At 43.0% G+C, this 24,513-nt stretch overlaps 1 protein-coding gene across 4 annotated transcripts in view; it reads left to right on the top strand.

The window, feature by feature from the left end:
* LOC143770494 (uncharacterized) overlaps window positions 1–24,103 on the top strand; it is a 33,479-nt gene extending 9,376 nt beyond the window's left edge. The window contains exons 1-4 of one of the 4 annotated variants that reach the window (XM_077260166.1): window positions 199–301; window positions 2,002–2,060; window positions 19,491–19,541; window positions 21,672–24,102. In XM_077260166.1, the coding sequence (XP_077116281.1) occupies window positions 2,015–2,060; window positions 19,491–19,541; window positions 21,672–22,081 (507 nt within the window). In that variant the 5' untranslated portion in view covers window positions 199–301; window positions 2,002–2,014 and the 3' untranslated portion in view covers window positions 22,082–24,102. Of the gene's footprint in view, window positions 1–198; window positions 302–2,001; window positions 2,061–9,161; window positions 10,505–19,490; window positions 19,542–21,671 lie in introns of those variants that run through there. The other 3 variants (XM_077260165.1, XM_077260164.1, XR_013214641.1) reach the window with 3 other exon arrangements.
* The last annotated feature ends 410 nt before the right edge of the window (window positions 24,104–24,513 follow it).

Genomic DNA, 24,513 nt, shown 5'->3' with positions numbered 1-24,513 from the left:
CCTGGGTCAATTGCTCTCATCAAGGTCTTCTGGAAATATAATTGAGAAAAAAGTCTTCAACATCATTAGTTAGCATGCACAGGTGCATTTTTCTGATCACTCACATATGAAATACTCCCGAGAGCAGGTGGTAATAGCAGGTCAGCTCAACTCAACCCATTGTGATCTGATTGTTGTGCAAATAATGAAAAGAGATATAAAATATCCAGTTATGGGTCACCAAGGAGAAAGAAATCCCGAGGAAGGGAAACGGCATCCTTAGAGATAATCTGACTTCAGGAGGAACCAGGGTCCAATCTTGGTAGGTATACTCATACTGTGGGTCTTGATTTTGGATTACTATTGACTAAGTTTATTGTTTATAGTTTTTGTTTTAGTTTTATTTATTTCTTAGATTCTTAAGTCTAGGAAACAGTGAATAATGGTCTTATCATTATTTGTTATTTTTGGTGTCTTTTTCATTTATAGTTTTGGCTGTTTTTGTTTATCTATGATTGCTTCAAATAATGTTCCTTAAAAACCATTGTGATATTTTAGCTGTTCAGTAACAGCATTATCATTTATTATTTATGTTAATATTGTTACAGTACCAAGAAGATATGAGAAAAAATAATTTTAATTTAAAAAATCTATAAAATTATAATTATTTCAAATTATTTTATCAATACTCTGCCATATTTATATACACACCTATAATTTTTTTTTTCATGTGTCATATTCCTGAGATTTATAATTAGTTTTTACTTGATCATTTGGGAAATGTCTTTTCAAAATATTTTACCATTGAATAGATTTTTTATCCTTTGAGCTTGATGAGCAGTTGTGATTTTTCAGCCGTACTGTGTAAAGTTTAATTTTCATTTCTAGTATAATATCATTTTGTATTTCGTAATTTTCTATTTTAATAATTTCTATGAAGAGAATGATATAACCGCATTTTTCGGACTGTAGGACACATTTTTTTTCCATAAAATGGGGGAGCTTCTTATAATCTGAATGTAGCTTACTTGGTTCACTGTAGGGGGGTGGGCGAAGGCGGTGGAGCTGGGTCACAATAGGCAGAAACAAGGCTCCTCTAATGGTCTCCGGCAAAATAGTGGCAATGGCGGCGCATGCGCAGATCGAGATTTTGGCTCATCATTGAGCTGAGATCCAAATCTGTGTATGCTCAACCACCATGCCATTTTGCTAGAGAACATCGGAGTTTAGTCTGAACATGTGCCGCCCCTGGGGTCATTTTGGAACATCAATGTTTCCAAGCTTCACCCACAGCTAGGATGGCGCTTGCGTGAAATCTAAAAAATGAGGTTCAAAGAAATGCAGAGAGGCCACGACAGAACCGAAGACCCTATTCCACAGTCCCGCCACGATGCAGAAAGAGTCTATTGCAGCAAAACTTCTAAAGTGAATTAAACAAGATCCAAACTAAGTATTTTTCACTACAGGTTTCCATTAAATCAGCATAGCAGCTCCTTTATGGCCATGCATTTACTTTAACAGGTTGAATCACGATGACAGGTTCTCTTTAATATAGATGAATTCCACTGCAGGGTCACCGGTGGATCTGCAGCTGTTGCACAACTACAACTCCCATCATGCTTGGACATGTTGAGATAATGGTAGTTGTAGTTTGATGAAAGGTGCAGACCCACACAGGTTGTGCAAAATTGCTGTCCTCATAAAAGACTGTTGCATAGCCTGTGAACCTCCAGCAGCAGATCTTTCCCCATAAGTGTCAGCAGAACTCCCCCATAACAGTGTCAGCAGAACTACTCTATAACAGTGTCAGCAGATCTCCCCATAACAGTGGCAGCAGACATGGTATTAAAAATGTTACAACATTTTTTGCTTCAAATAGTTTTTCCCCCTATTTTCCTCCTCTAAAACTTACATGTGTCTTATGGTCCAGTGCGTCTTATAGTCCAAAAATACGGTAATCAAGTTTTACTTTTAATGTCCTTGGCATTTAATTTCAATATTTCTTGTATGCTGATATTGCAGGAATTAACCAAACATGGCCGTATGGAGACAACTTGCATTTTTGCAGCTCGGGATTCTTGGTAAATAGTTCAACTTTTTGAAAAACAATCCATTGTCCTTGGGGTCTGTAAATGTAAATTATTTCTTCTTCTTTTTCTTTGTTATTTTATCATTAAGTACAAAAATAAATCAGAAAAGTAAAAGAAAATTCCAATTCGAAAACTCCACCCCCTTCACAACCAATAATGACTAAACTCTAAATCCCACCCTTGTTTATTACATAAAGGGCAGGGCCGGCGTTAAGCACAGGCAGACCAGGCATCTGCCTGGGGCCCCCGCTCCTCCAAGGGCCCCCTGCTGGTTCCATGACCACAATGGAGCTTGCTTACAATTAAAATAGCACAAGGCAGTGCTTTGCTTTGCAGAAGAGGCAGACATAAGTGCATCTGTCTCTTATCTGTTCTGCAATTGTGAGTGTTTCCTGGCGGACGGCGGCGCTGCACTGCCTTGTCTGTGTTATCTATGTCGGCTCAGCGGCTGTAATCCCTGAGGCAGAAGCAGTCAGGCGTGTTATACTGACCTGACCTGCGCTCTGCATGTTCTCCTGTTCTTCCGCTGTGGCCGTCCATCCTCACTGTGCAGCAGGCTTCAGGTTATAATTTATACTGTGTCCTGGGCTGGCACTGCAGCTGCTGTTCAGCGGCAGGACCTTCCTATGTGACACGGTCACCTGACCACTGACGTTGTCCTGACGCTGCACAGCATTCAGCAGCCCCTGTCAGGGACACAAAAATGCAGGAGCTGTGCTGCCACCCAGAAGACAAGTGTTCCCATATCATATAGAAGACACTTCACTGCTTACTGGTGAGTTTTTTTCAACTGTCTGCACTACCGCACCAGTCACACACTGCAGTCTGCGCAGTCAGCAACGCAACCAAAACTACAATGTAATTAACGTAAAAAAGAAATGAAAAAAAAAGTGATATAAAAAAATGAATGATACCTACTGTCACTGCATCCTGCACAGGCCGCTCTGCAGTGTGCGCTGGCACCAGGAGTGATGATGTCACTGATCACTAGCCACGGGACCACTTTGTTCTGTGAGGCTATATGTGCACACTTTGCGGGTTCCATTGCGGATTTTTCCGCGTGGATTCTGAAGAATCAGCAGGTAAAACCCCTGCGTTTTATCTGCAGATTCACCGCGGATTATCTGCGGATTTTATGCAGATTTTGTTCGGATTCCACCTGCGTTTTTACACCTTTGTATTCCTATTATGGAATACGTCTAAAACGCTGCAGAATCCGCACAAAGAATTGACATGCTGCGGAAAATGAACCGCAGCGTTTCCGTGTGGAATTTTCCACAGCATGGGCACAGCGGATTTGGTTTTCCATAGGTTTACATAGTACTGTACACCACATGGAAAATTGCTGCGAATCCGCAGGGCCAAGTCCGCTGCAGATCCGCAGCCAAATCCACAACATGTGCATATATCCTTATAGGGGTCGCTCACACTAGTGTATATTCTGTGACAAAACACTCCGGGATCGCCTTTGCTGGGGTCAAAGGTCACGTGGTTTGTGCATTTAAACTCTGAGGCGTACAGCAGGATTCTGAGTAGACTGACCGTAGGTCAGATTTATTAAAGTGAAAGCAATCATAACAAAACAAAACCATAAAAATAAATCCTAGCCTGTCCGGCTCTAACTAAACAAATACGTTGCTATCTAACAACTGGGGGGGCTTCTCCCGCCCAGCTAACATTACACAGTTCATGAGCACAGCTCTCACTCACGTTTGTCTCACACAGACCGGCATTCTGTGTGCCCCAGGCTGACGCCCACAACCCCCAGCTGGTCATCTTTTATTCCTGCAGTTATTAACCCATCAGTATCCTGGAGATACTGAGCGGTCTAATTCACATAGGACAAATACCTGGGCGAGATATACCTGCCCCCGACTACCAGGCCGACATGACTCTTACATATCCTCCCCCCCTGCTCAGACCACTCCGGTCGAGCAAAGACACTCCTGAAACAGTGCACTCGGGACAGGGCATCAGCGCTCCCCATCTGTACCCCGGGGCGGTGCTCCAACGTGAAAGAGTAAGCCTGCAGGGCAAGGAACCACCGGGTTACCCGACTATTATGGTCCTTGTGGAGGTGCATCCACTTGAGAGGGGCATGGTCCGTGACCAGCCTAAACTTCCTACCTGCCAGGTAATACTTGAGGAAGTCGAGAGCCCATTTAATGGCTAGGCATTCTTTTTCAACCACGGCATACCTCTGCTCATGTACATTCAGCTTCCGGCTGAGGTAGAGGACCGGGTGTTCGACTCCGTCTCTCACCTGGGAAAGCACAGCTCCGAGACCGGTATCAGAAGCATCAGTTTGCACCACAAACTCGCTGCTGAAATCAGGAGTCACCAGCACGGGCTGAGAGCACAAAGCCCGTTTCAGGCTATGGAAGGCCTCTTCGGCAGCTGAGGACCACTTTACCATGATGGAACCCTTCCCTTTGGTAAGATCCGTCAAGGGGGTAGCAGTGGCTGCAAAATTGGGTATGAACCGGCGATAATAGCCGGCAATTCCCAGGAAAGCTTGTACTTGTTTTTTGTTTACTGGCTGCGGCCAGCCCTGAATTGCCTGTATTTTATCGATCTGGGGTACTCCTCTGCCACTCACGTAACCCAAATATCGGGCTTCTTCAAGCCCGATGTGACATTTCTTGGGGTTCGCCGTTAGGCCTGCATCTCGCTAGTCCTCAATCACCGCCTGTACCTTCTGGAGGTGAGTTTCCCAGTCCATGCTGTAAATTACGATGTCATCTAGATAGGCAGAAGCGTACTGCCTGTGGGGTCTCAAGACTCGGTCCATCAATCTCTGGAACGTTGCTGGAGCTCTGTGAAGTCCAAACGGCATGTAGACATACTGGAACAGACCTTCCGGTGTAGCAAATGCTGTCTTCTCTCTGGCCGCCTCGGCCAGGGGGATCTGCCAGTACCCCTTTGTTAGATCCAGGGTCGTAATGTATCGGGCTTTACCAAGCCGGTCGATCAACTCATCGACCCGGGGCATAGGGTACGCATCAAATTTAGAAACCGCGTTTAGTTTCCTAAAGTCATTGCAAAACCGTATGGAGCCATCCAGCTTAGGTATCAACACGATTGGACTGGACCAAGCGCTGTGCGACTCCTCAATGACTCCTAAGTCCAACATTGCCCTCACTTCCCGGGAGATGGCTTCACGGCGGGCTTCCGGAATCCGGTAAGGCTTCACATGGACTGTGACCCCAGGCTCTGTGACAATCTCATGTTTCACCAGCTTAGTCTGGCCAGGTTTTTCCAAGAAAAACTGTCGGTTCTGTAACAAGAACTGCTTAACTTCAGACTTTTGCTGTTCAGAGAGAGTCTCAGCAATCTGCACCTCGGGAACAGTAGGTGAGCAAACTGGACGAGACAGATCCGCTGTTAGGGCAGAGCGGTCTTTCCAGGGTTTTATCAGATTCACATGATAAATCTGTTCTGGTTTTCTTTTACCAGCCTGGTACACTTTATAGTTTACTTCCCCAACTCTTTCCATGACCTCAAAGGGGCCCTGCCACTTCGCCAGGAATTTACTATCCACCGTAGGGATCAGGATCAACACCCTCTCCCCGGGTGCAAATGTACGGACCTTGGCGCCTCTATCATAACTTTGCCTCTGAGCCCCCTGGGCCTGTAACATATGTTCCTTAACAATGGGCATTACAGCGGCAATACGGTCCTGCATTTGCGTTACATGGTCTATCACCGTTTTAAAGGGAGTGACTTGACCTTCCCAGGTTTCTCTTGCAACGTCCAATAGTCCACGGGGACGACGGGCGTACAATAGCTCGAAAGGCGAGAATCCCGTGGAAGACTGGGGAACTTCCCTAATGGCAAACAGCAAATAGGGTAACAAGTAATCCCAGTTCTTCCCATCTTTGTCTATCGCCTTTAGGAGCATCTGTTTTAAGGTTTTATTGAACCGCTCAACCAACCCATCTGTTTGAGGGTGATAGACAGATGTACGTAACGGGTCTATTTGTAAGAGTCTGCAGAGCTCCTTCATTACCCTTGACATAAAGGGAGTCCCCTGGTCGGTGAGTATCTGTTTTGGAATTCCCACCCGACTAAACACTTGTACTAATTCCTTGGCGATCGTTTTAGTAGCTGTGTTACGCAAGGGGGTGGCTTCCGGGTAACGAGTGGCATAGTCCACGATGACGAGGATATGTTGGTGTCCACGTGCGGACCAGGGAAGGGGCCCAACCAAGTCCATCCCAATCCTCTCAAATGGGACTTCAATGATCGGGAGGGGTACCAAAGGGCTACGGAACCGAGGTTTAGGCGCGGAGATTTGGCACTCTGGACAGGACTCACAATAGTTACGCACATCACCATGTATACCGGGCCACACAAAACAGTGGGATATCCTTTCTGTGGTTTTATGCACCCCCAGATGTCCCCCCATTATATGTCCGTGGGCCAGGTCCAGTACCTTCCACCGATAAGGTTTGGGTACCACTAACTGTTGCACAGTGTCCTCCCCTTTTTTTTCTACCTGGTAGAGCAAATCATTTTCAAGAACCATATACGGGTATGCTAGCCTAGTGTCAGGTTCTACGGGTACCCCATCTATTATTTTTACGTTTTTTCTAGCCGGAGCCAGAGTAGGATCTTTCATTTGCTCGCTGTGAAAGTCATCCACCTGGACTTCCAAATCTGGCAGACAGGGGGCTGGATGGCTATCTGCCTCCGCCTCTCGCTGAGTTTCCTCAGTTTCCTGTTTCCCCCGCCATAACTGAGAAGGGGTACTGAAGGTTAGATTCAATAACCTCCCCAGCAGCATCTTCCTGTGGGGTCTCCTCCAGGAGCTCGGGACCTCCAGATAGCATGGGAGAAGATTCACGGTTACAGCTACTGTGAAGGAGCAACTGATTCTCCCACAACTGCCAGAAATGAGGAAAATCCCTGCCCAAGATTATATCCTGTAACAATGCAGGAACGAGTCCCACTTTGTGTTGCACAGACCCATAGGGAGTGGAGATACATATGACCGCTGTAGGGTACGAGCAGGTGTCACCATGCACACACGTTACAGAAAACTTGTCAGACGGACCAGTTGGACGTGCTTTCAGACTGGCTTTCACTAGAGTCACCACACTTCCAGAGTCTAGTAATGCCACAACGTTTGTCCCATCTACAGACAATTCACACAGATGTTTCACTGTATCATTTTGACCCGCATTCACACTCACTAGCCGTGTAACCAAAGACATGCGTTTTTTAGAGTCTGTAACGTCGCACTGCATGGGTTCAGTGGTAACAGGACAGTTCGCAGAAACATGGCCCTTCTCATGGCAACGGAAACACCTAATAGGCCCCCTATTGAAACCAGAGACCGACACCCTTGATCTCGGGGTGCGAGCAATCCCGTGTTCCTCCCCCACAGTATTACTTATTGATGATACATTTTTCCACAGTATCTGTCTACAATAGAAGAAGTTGAATGTGTCAAGATACTTTCGCTAAGTGTGTTTTAGATGCAGTGAGTGACAGCTTAATCGTTCAATCTAGTGCAGGGGTGTGCTGAGCTGTCGGTATTTTGATGGACAGCTCAGCTGTCCAGTCTCAGACTGGGAGCAGGTAGGGGCAGAGCTTCCTTCCGGTGTTCCCTGTTCTACATGATTACCCAGCTACTTAGAAAAGCTGCCAGAATCAGATATTTGCAAATTGTAGCATTTGTTCAATGGTGCTTTGCCTTTTTTTCTTGTGCCCTGTTTGTTGATCTACTGCTGCCTGACCAGGGACATCTTTCTGACCATCCATTTGCCTAGCCCCTTTACTCTGGTCCACTATCTTCCTGTTATTCTGACATCGGACCGTTACCTGACTCTGCCTTTGTCTTTTCCCTTTTGTTTACTACGTGCTTTCTTAGTATCTGACCCCTGAACATTTGACTACCCTGCGTCACGGCTTGTCCGTGAGTTGTGACTAGCGTCAATTTACAATTGGCAATATATTTAATTTTTTACTCACAAATGGATCCAGTTTGTACACTCTGTGATCTGGCGGCAAATCTGACCCAAATGGTCCAGGATCTGGTCAGTTATCATCAGAAGCTAGAGTCTTCACAGTCCCAGCTGCTGGGTCAGTTTACTAGTACGGATGTTCCCAAAGCTCTCAGTAACTGACTATAGTTTTGCCTTCGGTAGCTTTAGATGTGCAGTTGGTCTCTCCTGAACCAGTAGTGGCACTTCCTGATACATTTTTGCGGAAGAAAGACCAGTTTAGGTTATTAAGGAAAGCTGTAAACTATTTTTTTACCTTACGACCCCAGTCTTCAGGGCATGAGTCCCAGTGGGTGGAAATAGTCATGACCCTACTGCGAGGGGACACTCGCCCCAGAATGGTCTTCTGTTGACATGTTTTTTATGGCTTAGGGATGATGTATGATGAACCTGGCAGGCTCCAGGTTGCAGAGGCAAAGATCATAAACCTGACATAGGGTGGCTGGATTACTGAGGACTGTAGTTCAAAGTTCTGGCAATGGTCCTCTGAAGTTGTGTGGAATGATGTAGCTTTCAGATGTCAGTTCCACAGAGGTCTTTCTGATACTTTTAAGCATGTTCTGTCTCTGCATACTCCACCTTGAGGGAGGCCGTTACTAATTACATTCAAATGGATCGAAGAGTTTGGGAGAGACATGATGAGTTAAAGGGGGTTTTGGTCATTCTTCCTGAGTCTATCCATTTACCTGAAGCGGAACCAATGGAAATCAAAGCTGCCGGCTCTCGGGTCGTTAAGAAGAGACGGCGATGTGATCTCGGACTCTGCCTCTATTGTAGCCGCACTGGACAATTCCTTAAGGACTAAGTGGAGTACAATATATTTTTAATAAAGGTTTCTGCCTTTTAATTTGAACTATTTTACCCTTTTTTGCCTCAGTGCTCCTAAAGACCATGCCATCCTTCGTTTTCCCTGGACAAAGTGAATGACAGTTCTGCCGTCCAATCTAGGAATGGGGCATTCTGAGTTGTCAGTATGGTGACGGACAGCTCAACCATCCAATCAGATGCTGGGGTATGCTGAGCAGTCAGTGTCTGAAGTGACAGTTTAGCCATCTAATCAGGACCAGGGTGTGCCGGGGCTTCATTCATGCGTCTGTTGTCCAGAGTAGTTATCTGACTATTTAACCAGCTCTCTGCCTTAAATTGCTGCCCATTGTAGCTTGGCTCATGTTGTGTGTGTTTTCTCTGTGCTCATAGTCTAGTATTCTGATCTTTGCTGCTCAACCTAGTATTTGTCTTGACCATCCGTTGGCCTAGCTCTTTTTGGTGTGATTCACTACCTTCTTGGAATATTGAGCTTGAACTGTTCCTTGACTACACCTTCATCTCACTCCTATGTCTATGACGTACTCTCTTTTCTTTTGACCTTCTTGACTACCCTGCCTCATGGCTTATGCATGAGTAGTGCCTAGCATCACAGAATGTTCTTTTCTCCACAAGAGTTTGCAGAGACTCTGAAGTCAGTGTAAGCAACCTCAGCTGTAGACATGTTTCGGGACACACTTCTTTCTCATGCTTGATTCCACCTGTATTCTGTCTGAAAAATCCATAAAATACCCTACAAAGAATGAAAATAATATACACCAATATCAAAACAAATTGCTGTGCATACGTTCAGTCTTCTGGAGCTTCTGTTAACTGTTTCAGGCTTTGATAGCCAGTAAATGGTTAAGATAAGTAGTATACTATTAAAAAAAAAAGTTCTCAACAATAGGATAAATGTTAAGTCAACTGTGTGAAATCCAACTTAACAGATAGTGGGCAGTGGATATATGAATTCCCCTATCAATGCTGGACAATTTTTAGTTTTTACGCTTTCATTTTCCCACCCCTTCTTACAAAAGTCGTAACTTAAAAAAAATATATATTTTTTTACATTGACATAGCCACACATACTGGCAATTTTCCATTCAAATGCTGCTGTCAGAGACTGATAGCATCATTTAAAGGTACATCACAAACTTAGCGACCTGTGATGTACAGGTTTGTCACAGGTGGATATGGGCAGTATGGAGCAGGCTCAGGATTTGAGCCTGCTTCATACACAGCAGATGCCTGTAAATGCAGTAGTCGGATATAATCTCTCTCCACATTACAGAGGAGCATAATAATTGTAGGATAAAATGAATAATTCTCATCTCTGCACTCATTGGTCCTTTTTGGTGTCTCTTTTTTGCTAAGTTGCGCAACATCCGGCATCTTCACTCTGAAAGGAGCTTCCGGTGCTAAGTTGATGTTTGACATCAAGACACATTGGACTGTGATGATGGGTGTCACAAGATGCTGAGCAGGTATCAGGCAATTCATATCATGAAGTCATGACATCTTGATCTGCCTACTTGGAGAAGTCTAAAGTTATGTCCCGAAGGAAGAGGAGAGCTTCACGGAGAACCAGACAGAAGGCTGTGGCATCAGAACAGATGAACGGTTAGACATTATTATTTTTTTCAAATCTCTTTCCTGGCCCTCCACAAATTACCAAAATGTAATGTCCGGCTGAACTTTTGCTGAATTTGCACAAAGTGAATCATAGAAAAAAATCGGATACAGGTGAATTTTAATTTTTTGTAGAATTTGGAGGGAATTTATTTCGTCTCAAGCTTATTTTCACACATCATGAAATGTGAAGGGGTCAATGTAATCAATAATAATGATGTAGTTAGGGGGTTCTGGTTAAGGTCTTTAAGATCTGAAGATATTATTGACAAATAAGACGATCGGCATTGATCACCCCGATGGACAGATATTGTAAGTGCATGAAAGTGAAAGGCTCCGAGAGTAGAAATAACAGGTGTGAAAACAAATAGTTCATCTCGTCTCGACACCATTGTGTTACGACTTACGAATACAATGTGCAAATGTAAGAAAAATCAGAATGTAACCTGGAACTAAGTAACAATATGCCACCATCATTCTTCTTGTGCTTATTTATGGAGAAGAGTACGAGGAGAGTAAAGTATTAAATGACTTTATTCTTTTATTTCTCTTTTGTATATTCTTCTAACACAAGGGCCCCTTCCCAAACATTATCCACCAAATATTACGCTGAAGGCAGCTGTATTGGTGTGCTGTGTATGTACATCAAGTTAGACCAATAAAACAAGTGTGCAAAAACCATTAATGTCTGTGACACGCTCAATTTGTGAGACTGTCGGAAAGTTATCTGTTTTTTGTTTCTTTCTGCAGTGTTAGTGGTCTGCTTCTGCAAACTAATATGTGACTTAATCCACCATAACAAGATAAGTTCATCAGGCGGCACAGTCTCTGCTGTTGAGGCTATCTCCTGACGGTGCCCCCCAGCACGGGTGCTCAGCAATGGCTATTGCAGCCTAGCCGTATTAGACTTCGGGTGCTCCTCCAGAACAAGGTGACTATTGACATAATCCAAGAATGAGAAGAATCGAGGGCACTCACCAGTCTTCAAAATTCAATCTTTTATTGGCAACGTTTCCAGATAAAATTCATGGCCGGGACTACCGGAGCCGAAGCTCGTGTGAGCAGGGGAGAACGGGGACGACGGCCGTTTCGCGCTGTGCTTGCGCTTCTACGGGTCACTCAGTGCAAGAGCAAGACAGCGGAAATATAGTGCCGGCCACGACACCTCCCTCCACCTTCAAGCCCTCCCACCGAACCTAAAACACTCTTAACATAAAAAGCACAATTAAAAACAACATCATATAATCACTACTTTCTTATTAAATACGAACAATGGCTTGTAATATACGATAAATAGCCAAATTCACTTTACACAATATATGCACATGTTTGCGAACCTGGACGAGCACCTCTAAACTACCCATCTACAGCGGTACTATCTCATGTATAACAATAATTGTTATTTTCCACCAACTTCAATTTTATTTACTTACCAACCCAATCAGAGAAATATTGAGAGGTCTACCCTATCATTAAAGCCCAAGGGTCCCATCGCATTACTGCGCATGATCCATTTTGCCTCGGCTCGGAGAAGTAAGTTATCCAGATCACCCCCTCTAGTGGGTAAACCGATTTTTTCGATCTCCGCAAAACTTAAACAATCAGCGCAGCCCCCATGTTTCTCTTTTACATGGGTAATTAATCGTGGTACCCCCTTGCCTGTGACTATCGATCGGCAATGTTCACGGAAACGGACAAACATCGGTCATATTATCTTTCCTATGTAGTAATACCTGCAAGGGCAGAAAACCACATATACTACGTGGTCTGTCCTGCATGTTATAAAATCATTTACTACATGTTTCAGTGCTCCAATATGAAGAGTCCGTTCCGTTATGTGCTGTCTACACATGGGGCAGTGTCCACACCTATAATTGCCTTTGGGTGCCGCAGTGCCTAACCAATTCTGATTGGGCTTAGTGATCCGATTTCTCACTAATTTGTCTCATAATCTGACACTTCTTCTGTTGGCTATCAAAGGACCTCGGGCTACAACAGTTGCCAATTCTTTATCTTGGCCCAAAATATGCCAATTCCTCTTGATAGCCAACCTAATCTGTCGATCCATGCTATTATATGGAAAACAAAAGGTAAATCTCTTTTCTTTTTTAGTCCTATGCATTACTGACTCGCGTTCACCACACATCATCCTTTCTCTCTTAACTCTCTCTTTTGCTGACACTATTAGTTCTTCTGGGTAACCCCGCTCTCTAAATCTTTGCGACATTTCTTCAGACTGGCGTATGAATCCCTCCTCGGTATTATTGACCCTACTCACCCTCATAAATTGACTGCGAGGCAACGCCCGCTTTGTGTGAACAGGGTGGAAACTCTTATGATGCATCATTGTATTTGCTGCTACAGGTTTACGGTACAAAGATGTACAAATTTTATCACCTTTAGCCTCTACCAAGACATCCAAAAATTCTAAACGCCACCCTCCAAAAACGGACGTGAAAGCCATATTCATCCTATTGTTCTTATTCAGATAGGATACAAAGTTATTAAAGACTTCCTCCGTACTATCCCAGACCACAACTACATCATCTATATATCTCTGATAAAATTTAATATGGCGCAAATATGCATTTGTGTCCGCATAGATGTATTTCTCCTCAAAAAGACTTAGAAACAGATTAGCGAACGTGCATGCTGCCTGAGTCCCCATAGCAGTCCCCACCTTTTGAACATACCATTCATCTAAAAACATAAACGCATTGTGCGCGAGAATGAACTTCAAACCCTCGCACACAAATCCAATGAATTCACGACTTTTGTCAGTGGTGCCCAAGATCTGCTCAACTGCCTCAACCCCTATGTCCTGTGGGATCCTCGTATACAAGCTCTCCACATCTATTGAGGCCAAGGAATAATTATCCTGCCATTCAAATTTTTGTATACTGTCAAGGAAAGAATTCGTATCCCTCAGATAGGCGGGGATATCTCTCAAAATCGGCCGTAACAACCAATCAATGTACTGGGATAGGGGCTCAGTGAGCGATCCTATCCCAGACACTATCGGCCGTCCAGGGGGGCACTGAACAGACTTGTGCACCTTGGGGATGTGGTACCAGTGGGGTCTGGTGGGGAACTCCGGCAGCAGCTTTTCCGCTTTTTTCTGAGTAATAACTCCCATTTCTACATATTTCCTCAAAAAGGACCTCAATTCCGACTTGTATCTATGCAGCGGATTACTCGGTAATAATTCATATACTGTCTTATCTGACAACTGCCTCTTTGCTTCAGTGATGTAGTAGGATCTGGGAAGTAACACTGTTTTGCCCCCTTTATCGGCGGCCCGGACTATCGTGTCTTCCCACGTCTGTATCTCTTGAAGGGCCCTACCCTCCTCTCTATCTGACACAGATTTTCGAAGAGAGTGGGAGAATATCATGCTGAGATGTTCGCAAGAATTGTTGTCTCTGGTTTTGAAAACGAATATACGGAGTTATGATGCACTGAATGGAGATTTGGTTAAAACACAAACAGAACTAAAAGCAAGAATGCCTGAAGACCAGTGGATTGCTTTCAATAAAAAATTAGACAACAAACTCACAATAATCCAAGCTAATGTCAAACAGAGGAAAAGGGACAAATTTGTCCGCGATAAGACTGATTTCGATACAGGGCATGTGATCAAGTATAATAAAGATGGAAATATCGGAGGTAGAAATCTTGCTAGCCGGAGAAAGAGGTTTGGAAGTAAAAATAAAAATCGGAAAAATGAATATTTAACCACTGAGTCAGAATCAAGCTTAAGTGACGGAGCAGGTACCTCAGCCGGCTCATTAGAATTATTGCCAGTAGGAGGAATTGAGACTATTGAGAGACCGATCCCTTTAGGAGAAAGACCAGGAGGAGTAGAAGGAAGAGCCGGTGTAAGCAAACAGCACAAACGGAAGCATGTGGCGTGGACACGCAGATATTAAGTATTCCAAGTGGAGGCACAGTTATCAATCTGACTGATCATGTACTGACGTCGGCGCATTTATCCTTACTGGACAAAGGTTTGGGGTTTTGTGTGCCACAGGAATTCGACATGACTGATTTTAAAATTGATCTTTTCAAGGCCATCAGAAAGATCCACCTTTATAAAGCGTTTAATAATAAAGCAACTGTTAATAATGCCCCAGAGGGAGAAATCCCAGTGTCTATTGGACCGTTGGGGTTCATGGCAGGAACAGGGGCGTTAGCAGATATGGGGGAAGAATCTAGATTGTTGTTAGGCATTAATGAAAATCACAGTGAGAATGTGCATCAGGAGGAGGAAAAGGTGGCCCCCTTTGTTGGGGGGGTTCCTTCAAGATTCATGCCTGTGGTATCCCCCGGCAACGTAGTAGATTTATTTGAAGCGCAGGTTATTAAAGATGTGGAGGCACTTATTTACAGGAAATCCCCCAAAAATTTAACTAGAGAGGAGGGTAGGGCCCTTCAAGAGATACAGACGTGGGAAGACACGATAGTCCGGGCAGCCGATAAAGGGGGCAAAACAGTGTTGCTTCCCATATCCTACTACATCACTGAAGCAAAGAGGCAGTTGTCAGATAAGACAGTATATGAATTATTACCGAGTAATCCGCTGCATACAGGTCCTTCTCAAAAAATTAGCATATAGTGTTAAATTTCATTATTTACCATAATGTAATGATTACAATTAAACTTTCATATACTATAGATTCATTATCCACCAACTGAAATTTGTCAGGTCTTTTATTGTTTTAATACTGATGATTTTGGCATACAACTCCTGATAACCCAAAAAACCTGTCTCAATAAATTAGCATATCAAGAAAAGGTTCTCTAAATGACCTATTACCCTAATCTTCTGAATCAACTAATTAACTCTAAACACATGCAAAAGATACCTGAGGCTTTTAAAAACTCCCTGCCTGGTTCATTACTCAAAACCCCCATCATGGGTAAGACTAGCGACCTGACAGATGTCAAGAAGGCCATCATTGACACCCTCAAGCAGGAGGGTAAGACCCAGAAAGAAATTTCTCAACAAATAGGCTGTTCCCAGAGTGCTGTATCAAGGCACCTCAATGGTAAGTCTGTTGGAAGGAAACAATGTGGCAGAAAACGTTGTACAACGAGAAGAGGTGACCGGACCCTGAGGAAGATTGTGGAGAAGGACCGATTCCAGACCTTGGGGAACCTGAGGAAGCAGTGGACTGAGTCTGGTGTGCAAACATCCAGAGCCACCGTGCACAGGCGTGTGCAGGAAATGGGCTACAGGTGCCGCATTCCCCAGGTAAAGCCACTTTTGAACCATAAACAGTGGCAGAAGCGCCTGACCTGGGCTACAGAGAAGCAGCACTGGACTGTTGCTAAGTGGTCCCAAGTACTTTTTTCTGATGAAAGCAAATTTTGCATGTCATTCGGAAATCAAGGTGCCAGAGTCTGGAGGAAGACTGGGGAGAAGGAAATGCCAAAATGCCTGAAGTCCAGTGTCAAGTACCCACAGTCAGTGGTGGTGTGGGGTGCCATGTCAGCTGCTGGTGTTGGTCCACTGTGTTTCATCAAGGGCAGGGTCAATGCAGCTAGCTATCAGGAGATTTTGGAGCACTTCATGCTTCCATCGGCTGAAATGCTTTATGGAGATGAAGATTTCATTTTTCAGCACGACCTGGCACCTGCTTACAGTGCCAAAACCACTGGTAAATGGTTTACTGACCATGGTATTACTGTGCTCAATTGGCCTGCCAACTCTCCTGACCTGAACCCCATAGAGAATCTGTGGGATATTGTGAAGAGAAAGTTGAGAGACGCAAGACCCAACACTCTGGATGAGCTTAAGGCCGCTATTGAAGCATCCTGGGCCTCCATAACATCTCAGCAGTGTCACAGGCTGATTGCCTCCATGCCACGCCGCATTGAAGCAGTCATTTCTGCCAAAGGATTCCCGACCAAGTATTGAGTGCATAACTGAACATTATTATTTGATGGTTTTTTTGTTTGGTATTAAAAAACACTTTTATTTGATTGGTCGGGTGAAATATGCTAATTTATTGAGACAGGTTTTTTGGGTTATCAGGAGTTGTATGCCAAAATCATCAGTATTAAAACAATAAAAGACCTGACACATTTCAGTTGGTGGATGATGAATCTATAGTATATGAAAGTTTAATTGTAATCATTACATTATGGTAAATAATGAAATTTAACACTATATGCTAATTTTTTGAGAAGGACCTGTAGATACAAGTCGGAATTGAGGTCCTTTTTGAGGAAATATGTAGAAATGGGAGTTATTACTCAGAAAAAAGCGGAGAAGCTGCTGCCGGAGTTCCCCACCAGACCCCACTGGTACCACATCCCCAAGGTGCACAAGTCTGTTCAGTGCCCCCCTGGACGGCCGATAGTGTCTGGGATAGGATCGCTCACTGAGCCCCTATCCCAGTACATTGATTGGTTGTTACGGCCGATTTTGAGAGATATCCCCGCCTATCTGAGGGATACGAATTCTTTCCTTGACAGTATACAAAAATTTGAATGGCAGGATCATTATTCCTTGGCCTCAATAGATGTGGAGAGCTTGTATACGAGGATCCCACAGGACATAGGGGTTGAGGCAGTTGAGCAGATCTTGGGCACCACTGACAAAAGTCGTGAATTCATTGGATTTGTGTGCGAGGGTTTGAAGTTCATTCTCGCGCACAATGCGTTTATGTTTTTAGATGAATGGTATGTTCAAAAGGTGGGGACTGCGATGGGGACTCAGGCAGCATGCACGTTCGCTAATCTGTTTCTAAGTCTTTTTGAGGAGAAATACATCTATGCGGACACAAATGCATATTTGCGCCATATTAAATTTTATCAGAGATATATAGATGATGTAGTAGTGGTCTGGGATAGTACGGAGGAAGTCTTTAATAACTTTGTATCCTATCTGAATAAGAACAATAGGATGAATATGGCTTTCACGTCCGTTTTTGGAGGGCGGCATTTAGAATTTCTGGATGTCTTGGTAGAGGCTAAAGGTGATAAAATTTGTACATCTTTGTACCGTAAACCTGTAGCAGCAAATACAATGATGCATCAATAAGAGTTTCCACCCTGTTCACACAAAGCGGGCGTTGCCTCGCAGTCAATTTATGAGGGTGAGTAGGGTCAATAATACCGAGGAGGGATTCATACGCCAGTCTGAAGAAATGTCGCAAAGATTTAGAGAGAGGGGTTACCCAGAAGAACTAATAGTGTCAGCAAAAGAGAGAGTTAAGAGAGAAAGGATGATGGGTAGTGAACGCGAGTCAGTAATGCATAGGACTAAAAAAGAAAAGAGATTTACCTTTTGTTTTCCATATAATAGCATGGATCGACAGATTAGGTTGGCTATCAAGAGGAATTGGCATATTTTGGGCCAAGATAAAGAATTGGCAACTGTTGTAGCCCGAGGTCCTTTGATAGCCAACAGAAGAAGTGTCAGATTACGAGACAAATTAGTGAGAAATCGGATCACTAAGCCCAATCAGAATTGGTTAGGCACTGCGGCACCCAAAGGCAATTATAGGTGTGGACACTGCCCCATGTGTAGACAGCACATAACGGAACGGACTCTTCATATTGGAGCACTGAAACATGTAGTAAATGATTTTATAACATGCAGGACAGACCACGTAGTATATGTGGTTTTCTGCCCTTGCAGGCATTACTACATAGGAAAGACAATAAGACCGATGTTTGTCCGTTTCCGTGAACATTGCCGATCGATAGTCACAGGCAAGGGGGTACCACGATTAATTACCCATGTAAAAGAGAAACATGGGGGCTGCGCTGATTGTTTAAGTTTTGCGGGAATCGAAAAAATCGGTTTACCCACTAGAGGGGGTGATCTGGATAACTTACTTCTCAGAGCCGAGGCGAAATGGATCATGCGCAGTAATGCGATGGGACCCTTGGGCTTTAATGATAGGGTAGACCTCTCAATATTTCTCTGATTGGGTTGGTAAGTAAATAAAATTGAAGTTGGTGGAAAATAACAATTATTGTTATACATGAGATAGTACCGCTGTAGATGGGTAGTTTAGAGGTGCTCGTCCAGGTTCGCAAACATGTGCATATATTGTGTAAAGTGAATTTGGCTATTTATCGTATATTACAAGCCATTGTTCGTATTTAATAAGAAAGTAGTGATTATATGATGTTGTTTTTAATTGTGCTTTTTATGTTAAGAGTGTTTTAGGTTTGGTGGGAGGGCTTGAAGGTGGAGGGAGGTGTCGTGGCCGGCACTATATTTCCGCTGTCTTGCCCTTGCACTGTGTGACCCGTAGAAGCGCAAGCACAGCGCGAAACGGCCGTCATCCCCGTTCTCCCCTGCTCACACGAGCTTCGGCTCCGGCAGTCCCGGCCATGAATTTTATCTGGAAACGTTGCCAATAAAAGATTGAATTTTGAAGACTGGTGAGTGCCCTCGATTCTTCTCATTCTTGGATTATGTTAATATGTGACTTAATTGCAGCAGCAAGACTGCAACCACACTAGTCAAGCAAGCGGCGTCTGCCAGATATGTGTGTCTCATTGGCCCGAGATTATCCTATGTCTCTCTCCCTATCAATTCAATCTGTATTATTTTATTTTCCACACACATTAACCTTCTTCATAGCAGTACTGTCATCCAAAATCTTTATAGTTTATTCTCTCCCTATCTATATGGCTACGTTTTCATATTCACTGCAAAAGGCTGCTACATTTCCTGCTTCTGCTTTTATAGAGGCTATAATAGTTACTATTGCTATAGGATGTGTTAACAGCAAGACATTGTGGAGAAGTTCCCTAGGTCAAGTAATCCTATTCTCGCTGACGAAATCTTCTGCAATGTATAAACTGTTCTTGGCAATTTTATGTGTTTCGAGTGAACCAAATTGCATTTTTGTTTGAATTTTTTGGGTTCAGTGAACTCCTAAAATTATGATACAATTCAATTAGAATCAAATCTCTCATCTCTCCTCATAATTTTTTTGTGTTGTTTTTACAGTCTATTTATCAACAGCACAAGAAGATGAAATGATTCCTATTCCTCACCACGGTAAGTTATAAAAAAAAACACAGTTACTTTACAAAACAGACATGCTTACTGCACTTGCAAAAAGCTGGGAATCTCCAGTACAAAAGTGGATCTAATGCCCAAAACGTACATGATCGATAAACAACACACAGACATTGGTAGTTGGGTAGGGCTATCATACTGTTATAGACTGACCTAGGTTGGTGTAGTGGTATTGCAACCATTGGGGCAGCATCGGGAGGTAGCATAGTCAGGAAAAGCCAGGGGTTGGTACACAGGAGCAGCAATGTAGTTAAAGGATCAGCAGGTAGCGTAGTCAGCAGTAGCCAGGGTTGGGTACATGGAGCAGCAATGTAGGTAAAAGATCAGCTCAGCAGGTAGCATAGTCAGCAGTAGCCAGGGTTGGGTACATGGAGCAGCAATGTAGGTAAAGGATCAGCAGGTAGCGTAGTTAGCAGTAGCCAGGGTTGGTTACATGGAGCAGCAATGTAGGTAAAGGATCAGCAGGTAGCATAGTCAGGAGTAGCAAGGGGTCGGTACACAGAGCAGCAGTATAGTCTTGGAATGAAGCAGCAAGTGAAGGAAGCTTAACTAAAGGCTGGTAGCTCAATAATCTCGCAAAGAAGGAAGTGCAAAGCCAGGTTAAAGTAGGGTGTTCAATCAGGAGATTACATGGTGGAGACCATCAGGAACTCAGGGTGGAAACAATCAGAAATAACACAGGTACTAGTATCCGGATTAGCAAGGAACTGTCCAGCAAGTTGACTAGCTCAAAGCTGCCACTTGGTACACAAGAGCTGCTGAGTTTGAGTCCTGACAGAATCTTTTATTAAAGTAGCATTCATACATGGACCTAAATCCCAGCTAATGCCCATTTTTCACCCCAGTCCATACAAACTGATGTGTACAGCACAGATGGTTCTAAATTCCGTCACAAACGGTTAATAAATGTTCTCGAACAATAAATGTTAATATGCTGACAAATGTCATTATAATTATAAAGCATACACAGGGATGAAAAGTTGCTGGATGTTCGAATATGTGACTTCCAGTCTGATTCTTTATGGAGGTCTTTTGTAGCCTATTGAAATACCTCTAAATCTCCTTCCATTGTCCTGACTGGTGATCCACTGCTGGCCAAATACTTGCCACTATATTTGGAGATACAAGACTACTTGAAACATAATCAGTAAAATTTAGAAAGGGAATACTATTTGTATCAACAAATTGTCTAACTTTTTGTTTATTGATGGCTTATTAATCATCAATATTGGTGGGGGTGTGACATCCCGAACCCTCGCTGATCAGTTGATACTGGCCTGAGAAGTGGTCCAAAATTCATGGGACACAGCAGTTCCATCAAAACTATGGTGGTTGCGGCCAGGTACTGCAGATCCTCTGCTCTTCATTTAGGGGTGGATTTGCAGTACCCAGCCCTGGCCACTATAGAAATGATGGAGCTGCTGTGTTCTGGCAGCATTTGAGAACTTCTGACTGCCACCACCGCCTGTAATAGCTGACCGGTAACGCCGATCAGATATTGATGGTCTATCTTGAGAGTAGGACGTCACTAAAAAAGACATTCCCAGCCTTTTTAAGGGGGTTGCTCCCATTTAGCAAATCTTTCTGCCCTTCTGCAGCTCTTCATACAGTAACAAACCGTTCTTTACTCACCATCCTCGGGTCCAGTGCTTAGTCTCAGCCGCTGCTTCCTCTGTTTGGAATTGGCTATGGCGCTGATGTCACGCCGACAGCATGGCAGCCAATCAATGAGCTCAATGGCTTTACCTGTGTAGATGGAATGCCCTGCTCGGAACCGTTGAGCTCACTGATTGGTTGATGTCACATTACTGCTGTAGCCAATTCCAGACATCGGATGTAATGATGATACTCACCGGTGGTGCTGGAGATGTTGAGTACAGTGCCGTTTGTTTCTTTATAACAACATGAAGCCGGTGATCGAGATTTTTTTTAATGGAAAAACCCCTTTAACATAATCCAAGAAAGGATAAGGGAGGAGACATCTGTAATCCACTACAGGAACCTATTAGGCCAAAATGAGTAAAACATTTATGGAATTAAGTGGATTGGATTTTTTTAATCCATCACCTTTTAAGGCTTGTAACACATTTCCTATTTTTGTTCCTACAGTTGATTGTCATGATCCACACAAAATTTTCTGTCCTCTGCGTATTTGTTACAACAACTGTGACAACATGAACAGTACAACGGAAGCCTGTATAAAGCCTTTGTGGTATGGATGTGAGTGCATAGATGGTTATGTCTACCAATCAGCAACCTCCAATATCTGCGTCCCTTTGTCATGTTGCACAATTAATTGCGGTCCAAATATGCATTTCGTACCCTGTCTTAAAGCTTATCGGAAAACCTGTGCCACAAGGAACAAACCACCAGTGAAGGTTAAAGGCTGCCTACCACGTTGTGTTTGCAATGATGGATACATACTATCTGATGACCCAGTCCCAGTGTGCATAAAGAAATGGAAGTGCCATCTGTTTGGTCTGGTAAAGGCATCTGATGGGCAAATTTCAAGAAACTAAGAAGATATTTTCAATCAGCTCAATAGTTGATGGTGGCATTGATTCGCTGCTTTTTTTTTTTGCTGTAACCTTACATAATTATCGATTTTGTTTAATATTTTTCTTCTTTATATGGTATGGGTGACATTACAAATGATAGGGATTTGGAGACAAGTGTATAAATTAGTATCAGTAAACAAGTATACAGTCAGATCTGGAAAAGATTGTGATACGTTTATAGACATTGGCTCCGATTCATCAAGACTGGCGCTTTGTATTCGGATATTAATGCGGGGCATGCAGGAATAAGAGGCACCAAATTCATTAAGAGGAGCAGACCACCTAATGAATTTGTGGCATCTTCTCCTTGTCTTACGCTTCTTTACACCTTAATAAACACCACCACTTTCCATTAATTTGATGGGCAGGCATCGACATGTCCCGACCCATCCTGGTTCTCCTTCTTCTGCACGCTTTGACCCAGCTGCTTGAAACTATGGTGAAAATGCCAAAAGTTGCTAAGTATTTTCACAACTCCACATTGTGCAAACATTTTGCAACTATTCAAAGTGTTTTACAACAGTTTTTTGGCATGAACGCTTTGATGTATCGGTTCCTGTTCCATGTGCTTAGCCAAGTTCTGACGTGGCAATGGAGTCGTGTTCACAGGTGGTGTCCCCCCCCCCTGATTATATGTTGGTCCTAAGGTTATGAAAACTATTGTGGACGGTCATAAATTTGACTTATGGGCAAGGACATCAAAATCGTAAAGTACCAGGACAAGGAAGTAACTTAAAAATGCAAAATTGATTATCACAACTTTGCTTCTATGGATTCCGGAAGACTGCATGACACCGATGATACCTGTTTGAGAGCATGTCTGCTTTCCGTAAAAATGAGGACCTCATCTGTCCATGTAAAAAATAATGAAAGGTCACTCAAATCATCTTAAAGAGTTATTCCCATCTTCACAGCTGGATATTGTCAGATATTTTGCAATTTACCGCTTATTAAAATGTGCAGCCATTCTTGAGATATCAACACATTTCTTTTATTTAGCGTTCATTGCCTAGGAGACCGACCACCATTGTAGTCTGGCTTATAAAGCACAACTTCGAAACTGGCTGCAGACTGAAAGTAGCAATGCTCTCCAGCCGTCCTGATCAGCTTCAAAACAGTGCTCACAAGCTTGTAATCACTGCAGATGTTTTATTGTGTCGCAGTGGTGGTCAGTTTCCAAGACAATCATTTGCAAATGAAAGGAAAGTGTTAATATCTCAAGAATGGCTGAAAATGTTATCAAACTGTAAAGGGAAATATTGTTTGTATTTAGAAGTACTATCTGATGATGCTTATGTATTAAGAAGGGAATAATCCTTTAGTGGAGCATTTGGCATTTACCCCCCCCAAATTATTTTTTACCTAGTGTACAATGCCGCTGTTTTCCTGATTCCGGCAATATTTTTCTTTTATTCCTGCGCCTCTCTGTTCCCGAGATATAGGTCCTTCTTCTCTGTATATAAATCTAGTCTTTTCATCTAAGTGGGCGTGGCCCTCATGAAAGCACCCAGAGAACAGCTGATGACCACACCCACTTAGCTGTAAAACAACATTTGCATAAAACAAAGAAGGGGCAATATCTCAGGAATAGAGAGGTGCAGGAGAAAAAGAAAAACATTTCCAGATTCAGGAGAACAGCGGGAATTACATCAGGCATTAAAAATAACTTATTTATGCCAACTGAAAAGTCCTCTTAAAATCATAAATTTCCTAGTATTTTCCTAGCATATTTGCACCACTAACTACAATTATCATAGTTACAAAATATTCTGTTCCTGCATAAATCTTCATTTGTTCCGATTGTTTGATTTTTCACTGATTTGTTTTATGATTTCATTTACCCAACTATTTCTTTGTGTACATATGCAGACTAGAAATAAAAGCAACTTATCAATAAATGTTACTCTCATATTAATGTATTTATGCTTTTAACTGAGTAAAAGAAGAAGAACATGTAAATGACTTCTCCAAGAAAAATAGACTGGCTTTAAAAATCAAAAACAATAAAAAAATACACTGTTCACACCAAAGTTTTTGGAGCAGAAACTCTCCAAATACTCCTCAATAACTAAAAGTTTTTGATGAGCCTTGAGATTATGAGGAGGATTTGGAGAGTTTCTGCTCCAAAAACTCAGTGTGAACATGTCCTTAGCCTAATTAAAGTAAAAAAAACTGGCACAGATCATGTACAGTATATGGCAGGCTTGAAGGCGTACTTTTCAAAATTGTGTCACTGTTATATGCCCGGGAAAACTTGAAAAGTTACCAAATTGATGTGTGAATTAAAAAAAAAACACTACTCCAAGTGTATACTATAAAATTCACTTGTGGCATCATTATTACATAGAGCAGTGTTCCCCAACTCTAGTCCTCAAGAGCCACCAACAGGTCTT

Source organism: Ranitomeya variabilis, chromosome 4 (genome assembly GCF_051348905.1).
Source record: "Ranitomeya variabilis isolate aRanVar5 chromosome 4, aRanVar5.hap1, whole genome shotgun sequence".
Classification (NCBI taxonomy): domain Eukaryota; kingdom Metazoa; phylum Chordata; class Amphibia; order Anura; family Dendrobatidae; genus Ranitomeya; species Ranitomeya variabilis.
The sequence above is the reverse complement of the archived record's forward strand: the minus strand, read 5'-3'. Positions and strand labels throughout refer to the sequence as shown.